The 14751-nt window shown below is 39.5% G+C and overlaps 1 protein-coding gene across 5 annotated transcripts in view; it reads left to right on the forward strand.

Moving 5' to 3' along the window:
• Window positions 1–14751, forward strand: part of PTPRE (protein tyrosine phosphatase receptor type E) — a 145203-nt gene that overhangs the window by 109455 nt on the left and 20997 nt on the right. For 4 of the 5 annotated variants that reach the window (XM_088131868.1, XM_088131870.1, XM_025165812.2 and 1 more), the window contains 5 exons: window positions 3678–3775; window positions 4808–4927; window positions 6714–6877; window positions 9706–9841; window positions 12686–12835. In XM_088131868.1, coding sequence (XP_087987994.1) covers window positions 3678–3775; window positions 4808–4927; window positions 6714–6877; window positions 9706–9841; window positions 12686–12835 — 668 coding nt within the window. The remainder of the gene's footprint in view (window positions 1–3677; window positions 3776–4807; window positions 4928–6713; window positions 6878–9705; window positions 9842–12685; window positions 12836–14751) is intronic. The other variant, XM_088131869.1, reaches the window with a different exon arrangement.

Below are 14751 nucleotides of genomic sequence, written 5' to 3' on the forward strand. Positions count from 1 at the left end.
AAAGCTGCCCCAGGAAGCTGCAGCTGCCCCAGCCCACCTACCCCAAACCACCCTAGGAAGCATTTGTTTGCCCAGCTGCCTTCTCTCCCGGTTCCCAGCACTGACCTTTCACCTTTTTTGCCCACCCGCCACAGCCAAAGGAAAAGCTTCTCACTGCTTTTGCTGTCTCCTTTTCGGACCCAGCTTCTCTGGTAAATGTATCCTCCACATGGGTGCCTGAGCCTTTGGAACGCTGTCTTCAGAAACCTGTGCTGTGTTCACAGAACCTTCATAAAGATAGGGCAGGTTTCCAAAGACAGTGCAGAGCCTATGGAAAGCCTACTGGGACAGCTGCAGCTTTTTGGCTTTTTTTTGTTCACACGCCTCATCAACAGTGGGAGCAAGACGGCAAAGGTCAGCTCGGGCAATGGAGTGCACGATGGCAGGGGTCTCGGAATGCATGGTGTCGAGGGCAACTACATCTGGGACTGGGCTAGGGTGGCTGTGGCTTCCCAGGGCATGGCAAGCAGCCCCAGTGCTGCACAGTTTTGGGGCTGCTTGCCACCATGCAAATCAGGGTGAAAGGTAGCCAAAAGGGCCTAGGTTGGGCAGAGATAAGCAGGTGGAAAGAGCTGAAGTGCCCCTGCGGTCGTAAGTTTGGGTGGGCTGCCAAATGCCTGAATTTTGATCATGTGACCACAGGGTTTTTACAACGACTATAAATTCGGGCACAGGTTGTATGTCCCTTCATTCAGCGCTGTCGTAATTTCAAATGGTTACTGAACGGATGGTTGTAAGTCAAGGACTACCTGTACAGGGAAAAACCAATGAGCAACTTTCACAAGATCATGAAGCCTTATTCACAAGATCATGAAGGTTATTTCAAAGATTAGAATTGTTAAAGCAGTGGTTTTCTGTTGGTAATACATGCTGAGAAAGAATGATAGAAGATGGATACCTTCAATTGATGAATTTTGAGACAGTTGCTGAAAATACTGTGGCTACAAAAAGAACCAGTTAGTCAATCCAGGACTAAATGAAGGCTGACAATTCTCTTGAGGGATCAGTCAGCATATACTTTAGGCATGTGATAGGAGCAGATGATGGATTAAAAAAATGACTCCAGTTGGCAAGATTGAGAATAGAAGAAAGGAAAGGCAATAAGATGGATATATTGGATCACAAGATTGTACCTGGAAAGGCTGTATGCTATTACTAGAGACTAACTAATATGCCAATCTTTGTCCATGTAATCATTAGTTGAGTCAAAACTGATGGCATCTCTCTTAAAGTCTTATGCACTGTAATATATTTATCTGCAGGAGCCTATTTAGAATTCCCTGGAAAATAATATCCCCCTTTTTTTCTCCTTATAATTAAATCACTTTTATATAAGAATAGATTCTCCTTCTAATTCTGTCCCTGCTAAAGCTGGAATAAAACTCATTACCTATAGTGCCAATCAGTGTGGTAGCAAAAGATGGCAATAACAACAAAAAGTAACTTTTAATACATATTCAGTGATATCTATCTATCTATCTATCTATCTATCTATCTATCTATCTATCTATCTATCTATCTATCTATCAAAAATCAGACCCCATAGGCCAATCACAATATTTTTATTAACGTTATTAATTAATATCTTTTTCCAGAGAAAATGTTACTGTCTTAGGAATGTTCAAAGGTTATGCCTTTGAGTAAGCCAAATGAGTAAAGACGTGTTTGGAAGAAAATGGCAACAAATGTGAACATTTAATGTAATTTATATAATAAATTGTCTATGAAGCCTGACTTTTGGTACACCCTGTGTGTATGTGTGTGTGTGTAATACAAATTTTCCAATTTAAAAATATGTACATAAGGAATTGATGAGATCCATGAACTGTTGAGGATTATATAAAAATATTTACAGTAGATGTCAATATCTTTTTAGTTCTACTGTTTCTGTTTCACTTGATTTTTTTAGTGAAGATAGGGAAGTAACTGTCTAATTATATAAATGTATAGAATTCCCTGTTAGGGTGCAAGAAGAGTAGAGCGGAACTGAAGCAGGAATTGGTTTGCTTGAGCCCATTAAACTTCATATTACTGTGGAATGAAGGATTAAGGGAATGTGTCTTTATAGATTAACATTTCTTTGTGATATATTCACCTCACTACCAGTAATAAACTTTGGATTCAGGGCCACTGCACAACTTTTTACTTTATAGTTTTATAGTTTTACTTTATAGCCTCGGCATGAGGCTTCCGGGAGGAATGTGTTTTAAAATAACAATAATAGCATAATGTTTCTTTTTCAGGCTGGCTAAAAAGAGGGATACTGTAGTTTATTTGCTGGAGATACACTGAAATGTTTTTATTGTGGAATCCTACTTCCACATGCCCATATTCTTTACACAATAGTTGAATTGTTTCTACCTTCCCCTCTTTTCTCTCACATCACATTCTCAGAAAGAGCTTTTTTTTTTTTCTTTTACTCTAAGGGTGGGTCATCCAAGTGGCAAAGAGGTTTGTGCTGGGTTGTGCTTCCAGTTATCTTGTTGTTCCATTAATCACAGTTCTGGTTGTGGCATGTGTGCTGAACCTGTACTGCTGTCACCACAAGCTGGTAGTGATGTTGGCTTTTCTTGCAGGTTCCCTCTATTATTCGTTTATTTAAAACATTCTTATTCTGCTTTTTAGCCAAAAAGGCTCAGAGAGTAGCTTATATATAAAAATAAATAATTCAAGCCCTCAAGCCGGCAGTCTAAAAGCCATGTTGCACAAGAAAAAGGAATGGGGAGGGTGGTGGAAAAAGGGAAGCTTGAATCTAGTTCTTAACATTGCAGTTCTTATTTTAACCAGTTGAGAAAACACTTGGGGAAAACCCAAAGTACCTGGGTCTCAGCAGAGTTGATGGAATCACTCTGCTTTTTTCTCTCTTTTGCGTGCTACCTGTTGGAAGTGACAGCTGTGAGAGCACCAGAAGCAGCCGATCTCCCAGCAGAAACTGCAATAGCTTGCTTCTTCTTTCTCCATCTCCTCTGCAGCTTAATAGCAGTCTGACACAACAGTACAGCCATATTACCTACTCTGTCATTTTGCCATACCCCACCCTCCATATTAGGAAATTCCTTTTTTTCCCTGCTCCGTCTCTGGTTTGCCTTTCAAAACTGCTATCTAAAAGTTCTTCAGATGATAGAGAACGCATGCAGAATATGGCTTCTGGAATTCTTACAACAGTGGCCATCTTTGTGTTCTTTTGGATGATGAAGTAACATCTCCATATGTGTGTGTGTGTGTGTGTGTGTGTGTATACACACATACACCTTTTCCCTCATACGGCCATGTGCATATGTGTAGAAAGGATTACCTTTCCTGCTCTGAACTTGTTTGATCACTTTGTCCATAACAAGAGGGTTCCCTCTTTAATAGGCTGCATGTTTGGAACATCTTTGCCAAATTTGTTTTTCCAGTGTCTCTACTGATATTACTTTGCTGCCAAGTGAAGGCTGTTTCATTATTCTGCAGTTCTGTTTGATGGCCTGTTTATTGCAGTTTTAATACATGTTGCTTTTTGTTTGGCTTTCTAAACATTGTAAACTGCTTTGAGCATTTCATATAGAAATTGAGATTCTTTTCAATAAATAGGATTAGAAACATTTTTCTGTGTTTTGTGTAGCTGTTAATTCAGTAGTTGTGTCCTATATACCTAGGTCCTAAGCAGGACACAGTAAATGATTTCTGGAGGATGATATGGGAACAGAAGTCTGCAACTATTGTCATGTTAACAAATGTGAAAGAGAGAAAAGAGGTAAGACACCTTTAAAGTTTATTTCCCTCCAAGCTGTTTGGACCTGTCCAGTAGCCCACAAAACTATTAGTAACATAACCACTTCCTATATCAGCTTGTCAGTAAAATGTCAGTCTCTGATACAGTGGTGCAGTAATTAAAATACTTGACTTTACATAATTTTTCTCACACTGCACACATCCTCTCTCTCTCTCTCTTTTCTGAAACTTTCCTGCCTCGGAGACTATATATATTTATATAAGATTGACAATTTATCCTTTAAAATAATAATGAATGTGTTGTATGAGTAAATTAACTGAAATTATTTGACTGTATTTTGCTTTGCCTGATTTCCTGGCATTCTTCAATAGACCAATTTTACAATTTCATAGTCCCTAAGAGTGTTAGTAGTGTATTTAGCTCCAACTTTCCTTCAACCATCATCATCATCATCATCATCATCATCATCATCATTATTATTATTAGAATAAAATTGAAACTCAATATGAAATTTACATCCTGCAGCCCATTTGTAGCAGTAGGTAGTGGTAGCTGGTGAATGTTGATTTGTCTATAAATGAAGCATGAGTCTTTTTGTTGCTCAAGGATGACCTCTCCTGGCACTTAAAGAGAAATGGGTTGAAAAGGATAAATGTAGGCTATATTTTTAAAACAAGACACGTAATTACCTGTCTCTTCTAAACTCCAGTCTAGAACTATGTTAACATCTTTTATCTTCTAAAACTGACCCAAACCTGAAGTAATGGGTCTATAGAAAAATCAAAGACGCAGAAGATGATAAAGTTGTATCTCAATAAATTTTAGTCCTATGTTACCTCACAACTTGCCCTAATCTTATTTTGAATATAATTAGAGCTATATGGTCTTACTGGGTTTCAATTTTAGAATTAGCTTATTGGGTTTCAATTTTAGAATTAGAATTTATATGTAACCCATATAGTTACAAAACAATTGTATGTTTTTAACCTGTCAGTTTTCGCAAAATGTACAATATGTTGATTTGGTATATGTTTGTGTTTTAACATTATATAGGACAAATGTTTCCAGTATTGGCCTGATCAAGGATGCTGGACTTATGGAAACATCCGGGTTTCTGTGGAGGACTGTATAGTTCTTGTAGATTATACCATTCGAAAGTTTTGTATTCAGCCGGTATTTTATTTTCTCTTATTATTGTTTTAAAATATGATGAACTATTGCTAACACTGTTTTAGAATAAAGAATATTTGGGATTATATGTTTTTGTTGAAGGTTTATTTAACTCTTACTTAAATTTTCTTGCTACTACTACTTTAGAACCCATATCAAGATTTTATTTGAAATTCTATGCATACTTTGATCCTTATATTCTACTAGCTCCTTCTTTGGAGTCCCTTCTGGGAGTTCATAGTTTCCAAACAAACTGAGAATTGATCGTAGACAACTGTACTGAGTTAATGCTTTCTACAGAGTTAAGATTATGTTGACATCACAAGGAATCCAGTAAAAATACCAATATAAATGATGCCTTCTTCAATAATTATCATTATTTTACAGAATGGTATAAACAATAAAGTGAGAGGAATAGAATCAGATGCAATAAAATTTCAAAAGTATGGGCAGATACTTTTATCTTCTTTGGAACTGTTTGGTGGGAAGATTCTTGAATGGCTTTAATCTGACCTATCCATAGAAATATTATTGAGTGTGACATACTGCATTTATAACCTTCATATGGTGAAAGATTTATACAATCTGAAGAGAAACTAATCTCAGGTCTCAGAACCATGTTTGACCCTACTGGCCTGATGCCTTTGCTGCTGTCAGACAGCTACCAATCTCATTGGCACTGTACTTGTATAGAAGAACTTTGCAGCCTTGACCTCTCTCCAGAATATTCAGGCCAATTAACCCTGGAAAAGGGCAAATCAATAGCAAAAGAAATAATTAGGGACATTAATCTCCAAAATGATATCACCAGTGCTCCTGAATTCTACTCCCAATTGTTATATAGCCGCAAGCCCTCTACTGCTTACTGATTGTATAGATACCCTCACTGGGGTATCTCTGTAATCTAACCCTAAGCAAATATAGATGGGTCTTTTCCAGAGCCCACTTTGATGCTCTCCCTTCAGCACTGCTGGCAGGAAGATTTCATGGGACTCTTTATTTATAGACAATTTGCCCTTGTGGATCCAGGGAGGTAGAAACTCTTGCTCGTGTCCTTTTATGGTGTCCTTTTTATGATGCCCCAAGACGCACTCTGATCTCTCCATTTATCTCTAAATTTAAGGACTATATTGATAAATTTTATGTTACTTTTTTAAGGGATACTGACTCGACAGTCACATACCAGGTGGCCAAATATCTTTATTATGTTATACAATTGCACAAAACTTTTGATTAGTTATGTTGCTTTACTGTTTTATTGTATTCCTCCTCCCCCAATAACAAATTGTTATATTGTTTTTTTTTTCAAAGGCTGGTGAAAGACCGTAATAAAGATATTTGATTTGAACCTTCCCATGGCTTCCTGTGGGTATCTGGTTTGCCACTGTGGGAACTTAGCTTACTAGCTTAGCTATTGCTCTGATTCAGCATCATGGTTGTTCTGGCAGTATATTAAAATGCAAAAAATTCAGGCAATTTTTTTTTTAAACTCACCATAAATAACAATATAATATTGACAGCTGACATATTTTCCCCAGAGAACATTCTAGGTTGCGGTGTCATTGTAGAAAAAGCTATCTCTATTACACACCTTTCATCTATAGATGCTTTGATGCATGATTGATTTTGATTCTACTTTAATTCTTCTCTTTAAATGGAAATGCGTTAATGTACTGTATATCGTGAAGAGGAAGAAAAAGGTCAAGTACATAACAAGTAACTAAACTGTTGGATGATTTCACTCTAAAATGTGATTGATTATATTCATATTTTGTTTCTGGGTCTTCAGCAGGTTGCTGATGGCTGCAAAGCTCCGAGACTTGTCACTCAGCTTCATTTCACCAGCTGGCCTGATTTTGGAGTGCCTTTTACACCCATTGGAATGCTTAAATTCCTAAAGAAAGTCAAGGCATTGAATCCTGCACATGCTGGACCAATAATGGTTCACTGTAGGTATGTATATCTATATATGGAGCTGGAGATGTGTATCCTCATCAGTGTCAGGGTGTGGGCTTAATAGCATCCAAAGGCTAATAGCATCCAAAGGATGTTCTGTCTCTCTGGAACAATTGTTGGAGATCATGGAAAAGAGGAAACAGGAACTACCCTCCTTTTCCATTCACAGAAACCTGGTGGATCAAAGAGCCTTGGGGATGCAGTTGAACACAACTCTAAGAATATGAGCTTAGATAGGATATAAAAATAAAGTAATGCTTGAAAATTATAGACTCTTGTAAACTAATTTTAATACTTAAATACTTATTCCACAGTCTTCTGCATAGTAATGTATAGATGCAACAAAGTCCATGGAAAGGAAGCTGAGTTTCTGTATCAAAATTCAAAAATAAAAACATCATGTCATTAATAAACTTTAAACTGCACATTCAATAAATGAGCAGTGGCAGAATTAGAGGGAGAGAGGAAGTTGCAGTGATATCATAAGAAAAAAAAGCAAAGGTTTTGTTTGTTTTGTTTTGATGTAATACATAGTAAAAGTCTGTGCCTGGCACAGGATGCCATGCTTTTTACTCTTCAAAGAAGGATGAAGATTGTTTGCCATGACAATATGAACAGCAATCTAAGATAATTGTGCTCCCTCTTGTGGTAGTTCAGGAGGTTAAACATAGTATTGTTTATGTGTGTAATTAGACTGGACAGCTTACAAAGTCTGGAAAACAATTAAAATGATTACACACACATAAACAGGCAGCCTGAATTAAAACAACCAGAACAGTAAACCATACAAATATTACAGAGGTCTCACAAATACAGTACGTCAATATATTTGATGAGAACAGAGCCAGGTTTTAGGGGCTTTCTGGAACCTCAGGAGAGTGGGTGCCATTCGTATCTCTGGGGGGATGCTGTTCCAGAGGGAGGGGGCAGCGACAGGCGCACTTCCTCCGTCCCACAAGATGGCAGCATTTAATAGAAAGGATCTGGAGCACATGCACTCTGCCTGAACATACCAGGCAGGCAGAAACAATTGGAGATATGTGGTCTCTCAGATAACCAGGCCCTATGACATGAAGGACTTTATAGGTGGTGACCAGCACCTTGAACTGCATCTGGGAGCCTACTGGCAATCAATTCAGCTCATGTAATACACATGGGCATAACATGAAGTGCTTGTTACTGCTTATGCTGCTGCATTTTCTACCAGCTGTAGCTTCTGAATGCTTTTTGAGGGCAGCCCCATGTAGAGCACATTCCAATAGTCCAGTTGTGAGGTGACCAGGGGATGAGTGATTGTTTGAGTGGCCTCCTGGTCAAGGAAAGGATGCAGCTGGCACACACGATAAACCTGTGTAAAGACATTCCTGGTCGCAGCTGCCATCTGCTCTCCAAGCAGAAGCTGTGAGTCCAGGAGACCTCAAAGTTCCGCACCAGTCTTGAATGGGAAAGTGTAACCGCATCCAAGACCAACAATGAAAACATCCCTGACCCAGGGAGTCAAAACAGCCATAGCCACTCAGTCTTGTGAGGATTGAGCCAAAGTCTATTCCTCCCCTTCCAGACACTGGGTCAGTACATTGACAGCTTCACCCTCATAGCCTGGGGTAGAGATGTACAGCTGGGTGTAATCAGCATACAGATGATATTGAACCTCAGACCAAAGGATGAAGTCACCCAGCAGTTTCATGTAGATGTTAAACAGGAGACGGGAGAATGTTGATCCCTAGGGTACCCCATAAGTGAGGGGCTGTGGCCACAGCTGATCAAGAAGAATACCATGGTTAACAGTATCGAAAGCTGCTGAGAGATCAAGGAACACAAAGATGGATGCCAAAGATCATCAACAAGCTTAACTGGTGCTGTCTCTCTGGTATACTCCTGTATAAAACCTGACTGAAATGGGTCCAGAAAATCTGTTTCCTCCAACTTCTTGTGCAGCTGCCATCTGAATACCTTTTCCATGACTTTCCCACAAAAGGGAAGATTGGAAGCTGGGTGATAATTGTCTAGAATGGTGGGGTACAGCAAGAGCCTCTTGAGGTGGGTTGCACTACCGTCTCTTTCAAGGCCAGTGGTACCACCCCTTCCCTCAAAGAGGCTGATGCCACCACATGGACCCATCCCTTGATCACCACCTGGGCTGCCTTAACAATGCAGGAAGGAGCCAGGATCTAACAAACAAGTGGCCGAACTGATAGTTGGAGAACCTTCTCCACATCCTCAGGAATCATAGAATCAAACTCAGCCCAGATAATCTCACAAGACTGTATCCTAGGCAACCCACTTGGATCTGCCCAGTCAGAGTCTAACTCTGACCGGCTTTATCCCCCAAATAGCTTTGAAACTCCTCACTGTGACCCTGCAATGGTCCTGAGGCCCAGCTCTCCCTGAGGAAGCAGGTCACTCTAAACAGGGCTGCTGGGCAGCTTTTGGCAGGCACAATAAAAACAAATAACAATGTTTCGCCATCCTTATTGCCACGATATAGGCCCAAATGTGGGCTCTTACTTGTGTTTGGTTGCATTCACTCTTTGTCTTTCTCCAGTGGGACTTCAGGCATCGCTTCTAGTCTAGCTGCTAGATGTTTGAACTTAGATTTCAGAGACTTTGGGTTTATATAGATTTACTATTTTTGTTTTGAGTTTTGCCTCCCGGTGAACTAAATGCTGATGCTAGTACTACTATGACTGTTGCTGGTACTATCACTACTAATTTAAGGGAGTAGGTGCTGTATTGTAGAACACAAAGGAAAATCAGTGATATTGGGAGTAAGATACATTATTGCACTGTGGTTTGCTTAGTTGCATGTGTGTGTTTTTTTCAAGTGCTGGTGTAGGTCGTACAGGCACATTCATAGTAATAGATGCCATGATTGACATGATGCATGCTGAACAAAAAGTTGATGTTTTCGAGTTTGTGGCAAGAATTCGCAGTCAGCGTCCACAGATGGTTCAGACGGATGTAAGTAAATCAAATATCTCTGTATCTGTATTTGATTGTTATTTCCACTAAACTATGTAAAGGTTTGGCTGGTGTGGGTCTTCTGGGCTGTGTGGCCGTGTTCTGGAAGTTTTGTTTCCTAACGTTTCGCCAACATCTGTGACCGGCATCTTCAGAGAGCAGGAGCACAGGCAGGAGCAGTTCTCTCTGTGCATCCTGGGCACAGAGAGAACTGCTCCTGTCTGTGCTCCTGCTCTCTGAAGATGCCGGTCACAGATGCTAGCGAAATGTTAGGAAACAAAACTTCCAGAACACGGCCACACAGCCCGGAAGACCCACACCAGCCATCGTATGCCGGCCGTGAAAGGCTTCGACAATACATATGTAAAGGTTTCTTTATATTATATCAATATAAGTATTTTGTATGTTGATCAATAGAGATTAATTTTTATTGGTGAACATTTTCCTCTCCTCACCATTAAAATCTTTCTTTTGGAAAGACAGAGGAACAGAAAGAATTTGCATAGCAACCTAATTTGATACTGCTTTCTGTTTCAAATATGTCTTTGGGTGTTCTTGCTCCCTAAATCAGTTGCATTGGTTCACAGTGAGACTGTCACATATCTCATTGTCTCACTGCCAGCATGGTGATATCCTGGTTCTTAGGAGAATCACCACCAATTTTTTTAAAATGATGCCAAAGCAGCAGCTAGCTGATCATAGCAAACAGGAGTTTTTAAAAAAGCCAGAGGACAGCACTTTTTCTCATTGAAAGTACTTGCCCGAAAAGCCCTCAGTACATGTTCCTGTTTCTACTAAGAACATCAAATGAGGGATAGGAGGAATTTATATTAATTCCCTTGTTAAATCTTTGCAGCTTTTACCCCATCACCTGACCTCTATTTTATCTGTTTTTGTTACGGGCATATTTATTCTATATTGTAACAAATAGGTACAGGTAGTCCTCGACTTACAACCATTCATTCAGTGACCATTTGAAGTTATGAACATGCTGAGAAAAGTGACTTATGACTGGTGCCCAAGTTCCAGCCGTTGCAGTGCCCCTGCGGTCACGTGATCAAAATTCGGGTGCTTGGCAGCCCGCCCGCACTTATAACCACAGGGGTGCTTCAACTTCCCCCAACCCGCCTATCGCACCCCCCATCTATGCCCTTTTGCCCCCCTGTGCTCTGCCACCCCAGCTGACCTTTGCTGTCTTCTTGCTTCAGCTGCTGACGAGGCATGCCTGACCAGGCTGCTGGGCTGGGCTGGGCTTTGGCTGCAGGGAAAAAAAAGCCAAAAGCAGTCCTGGAGCCACAGCGCGCCAAAACAGCCCTCTGCAAAAAGATTTTGGCTTTTTTTTTTTTTTTTTGGTAGCATGAAGCAAAAGCCCAGCCCAGCCCCACCCAGAAGCACGGCACAAAAGGGTGTTTTGGCACACTGCTGCTCAAGAGCCGCTTTTGGCTTTTTTTTTTTTCACCCACAGTGCAAAGCAAAAGCCCAGCCCCACCCCACCCAGGAGGTTTTTGCATGCTTTTTGGCATGCTGTGGCTCCGGGGATTTTTTTTGCTTTTTTTTTTCACATGCCTCATCAACAGCAGGAGCAAGATGGTCAAGATCAGCTCGGGCGGCAGAATGCAGGGCTGCAGGTCTCTTGGAAGGCACGGTGGCGAGGGCGACTACAGCTGGGACTGGGCTAGGGTGGCTGCAGCTTCCTGGGGCATGGCAAGCAGCCCCAGAGCTGCGTGGTTCTGGGGCTGCTTGCTACCCCAAAAGGCAGGATGCAGGGTAGCCAGAAGAGCAAATATAAGGGAGGAGATAGGCAGGTGGGGGGAGCTGAGGCAGTCCCTTACCTTACTGAGGTTCGGGGCAGGGAGGGACCGAGCCCAGAATGGCTTGGGTGGGGTGGGTCCAGTGAAATTTGCTTAACAATGGCAAGGGGAATTGCTGCGATTGTGGTCACTAAGCGATACGGTCACGTGACATCTCGCTTTATGATTGTATCACTTAGTGATGGCAATTCCGGTCGCAATTGTGGTTGTAAGTCGAGGAGTAACTGTACCACTGTTGGTCTTTGAGACTCAGGTGTAGATCTGAGACTTCAGGGTACCATGTGACCTTTGAAAAGTTTGAGTAAACCTCTTCTGTAACTTTTGCAGAAAATTCAGCTACTGAAAGAGCAGTTTGGCCTATGTATTTCACCAGTGTGCACTAGGACCAAGCATGCATGAAAAGTGTAGGTTGCAATTTGCCCATATCTGTTTTAGGTCACTCCTGTCAAGTGAAGAATGCACCTGTTCTGAACTCGTTGCATTGGTTGCCAGTAGGTTTCTTGCTCAATTCAAAGTGTTAATTATCACCTCTAAAACCTTTTATAGCATAATGCTGGGATACGTCAGGCAACTTCATATGAAAATAGAATCTGCCCATCCATTGCGGTCCTACAGAGAGAGCCTTTTCCAGGTTCCACCTCCTCATGAGGTTCATAGGTTGTGGGCCAGTTGACAGGCTTCTAGGGGGCAGCCCCATCTGATGGAACACTCCCCCCCTTGAGTTACAAACAACCTCTGCTCTACAGGCATTTTGCGGATTAGCAAGAGCAGGGCTGTTCCAGGACGGTTTAACTGAATGGCACCTGTGATGCATCAGATTTATATTGCTGATTTTTACTTTCTAAATATGATTAAGTAGTGTCCTGTTCTTAGTTTCACTTTGTTGTGGATCCAGAGTATGTTTGGACTGGGGGAGGCTATAAACATTGTAAAAATAAATCAAATACTTATTTTAAAAATAATGCTTCTGAATTTTATTTAACTAAAAATGTTTCAAGCATCATGATTTAAAGAGTGCTCTGTTTCTTTACAGATGCAGTATTCCTTCATATATCAAGCCTTACTTGAGTACTACCTCTATGGTGACACAGAACTAGATGTGTCCTCCTTAGAAAAACACCTGCAGCCATCAAATAGTACCACACCAAATCTTGTAAAAATAGGACTGGAAGAAGAGTTTAAAGTAAGCATTATACATATATATATATATATATATATATATATATATATTTATATATATTTTTATATATATATATATATTTATATATTTATATATATTTATTTATTTTTATATATATATATATATGTATATTTATATATATTTTTATATATATATATATATTTATATATATATATATTTATATATATTTATATTTATCTGCACTCAGTCGTTACCGATTCTGTGGCGACTGCCTGGATGAGTCCCTGCAGTTTTCAAGGCAAGGTGTTTCGGAAGTGGTTTGCCAGTGCCCCCTTCCTAGAGCAGAGCCCAGCTGGTGAGCGCAGGAGGCAGGGTTTCCATTGCTTCGTGCCTTTTTCGGGCGTGCGCGGCTTCCGCATTACTGGCAACTGCTCCCCGTCTCCCATGCAAGCGCCGCCAGCATTTTTCCTCCCACTGGGGTGAGAGTACCCATTTATCTACTCACATAAGTTTTTGAGCTGCTGGGTTGGCAGGAGATGGGGCTCGCTCTGCTGTGCGGAGCTGGGCTCGAACTGCTGAAGTGTCGACCATTTCTGGCCGGCAACTTTCAGCGTCATTAAGCCACTGCACCACTGCATCCTCCCAAAAGTAAGCATTATATATTTATAAAATTTTGTTATAAAATATGACAACAAAACACAATTTTGAAGTGTGGTTTGTCTGAATTGCTCCAATGCTTCTTTTTTAACTGTAGAGTTCTTTCCTAAAATATTTGATTTTTTTTAGCAATATCTGTCATATGATTTATACATAAAATATCAAAAGTTAAGTACAATTTAAAAATTAAAGTTTTTTATTTCTTTGCTTTTTAATTTTTATATTTAAACTAGCTACCTTAATAATACTCTGAAAATAAAAGCGGCATAATAAAAACAATAGCAAGAACAAAAACCTCACCCAAGCAAATATTTGAAAAAGAAGAAAACAGTTTGGGAGTATGTATGTTCACTTATAGTGATAAAGAGTATGAAAAAACTTCCATATTCAGTATTCCTGTCCAAAAATGCACATGTATTGGTGAAGGAACTTGAAAATTATTTTGTTTCTATAACTAAGAAACAATCCTTCATTAAAACATTCTTCAAGACTTCTTACAGCTGTGTTAAGTTTTCAGACAACGCTATTACATTCTTTTAAAAATCCCATTAATCCGTTTTCTTCCCACAAAAACTAGTTTGCCAGTGTTTTGATATAATTAATTTGTTAGCAACAAAAATTAATTTACTACACTGTCTCTTTGTGTAAGTCTTAGGAAAAAATGGATAGTTAAACCAACAGAATTTCCAAAGATTCCCAATTTCCTCAAGGCCAAAATGAGTTACATTTCCAGTAAACGTGGTAATGTCCACCAATTGGACATTGATTACAGTCTCTCCAATATAAATTAATTCTTATTAATATAATGCAATTTTAATGGGATGTAATACTACCTATGAAGTAGTACCTATATACTTTATAGTCCATTTTTGATGAAGAGAATTGTATACTGTAGAGTTCCAAACTTGATTCATCAAATTTAAATTCTAAGTAGTCTTCCCATTTTTTTAGCCTTTCAACAGTCTGTTGTATTTGATACAAGAGTATTGTATAACATAAAAATATTTCTTTGATTGTAAATTATGTAGTTATTTACATTCTTCATATTCAATTAATATTCTGATTAGTAAGTCTCTTACAAGTTTGCAATTGTCTCATTTGACACTATATTGGAACTTGTGACCAGTTTTTCAGCAGGATATGTTTGCAGAGATATGTTTTCCATCAATAATCTAGTTTTTGATCCTATAATCCAATAATTAATTCTATAAAGTGTCCTAAAGTATTTTTTTTTTAATCCTATAAATTACTCAATCTTTCCATTGGTTGCACCAATCATATGATAATAACTCACAGTGCCT

This window comes from Python bivittatus, unplaced genomic scaffold (genome assembly GCF_059951505.1).
Source record: "Python bivittatus isolate LINGU-HERP-01145 unplaced genomic scaffold, Pbiv_v1 ctg000980_np1212, whole genome shotgun sequence".
NCBI classification, from domain to species: domain Eukaryota; kingdom Metazoa; phylum Chordata; class Lepidosauria; order Squamata; family Pythonidae; genus Python; species Python bivittatus.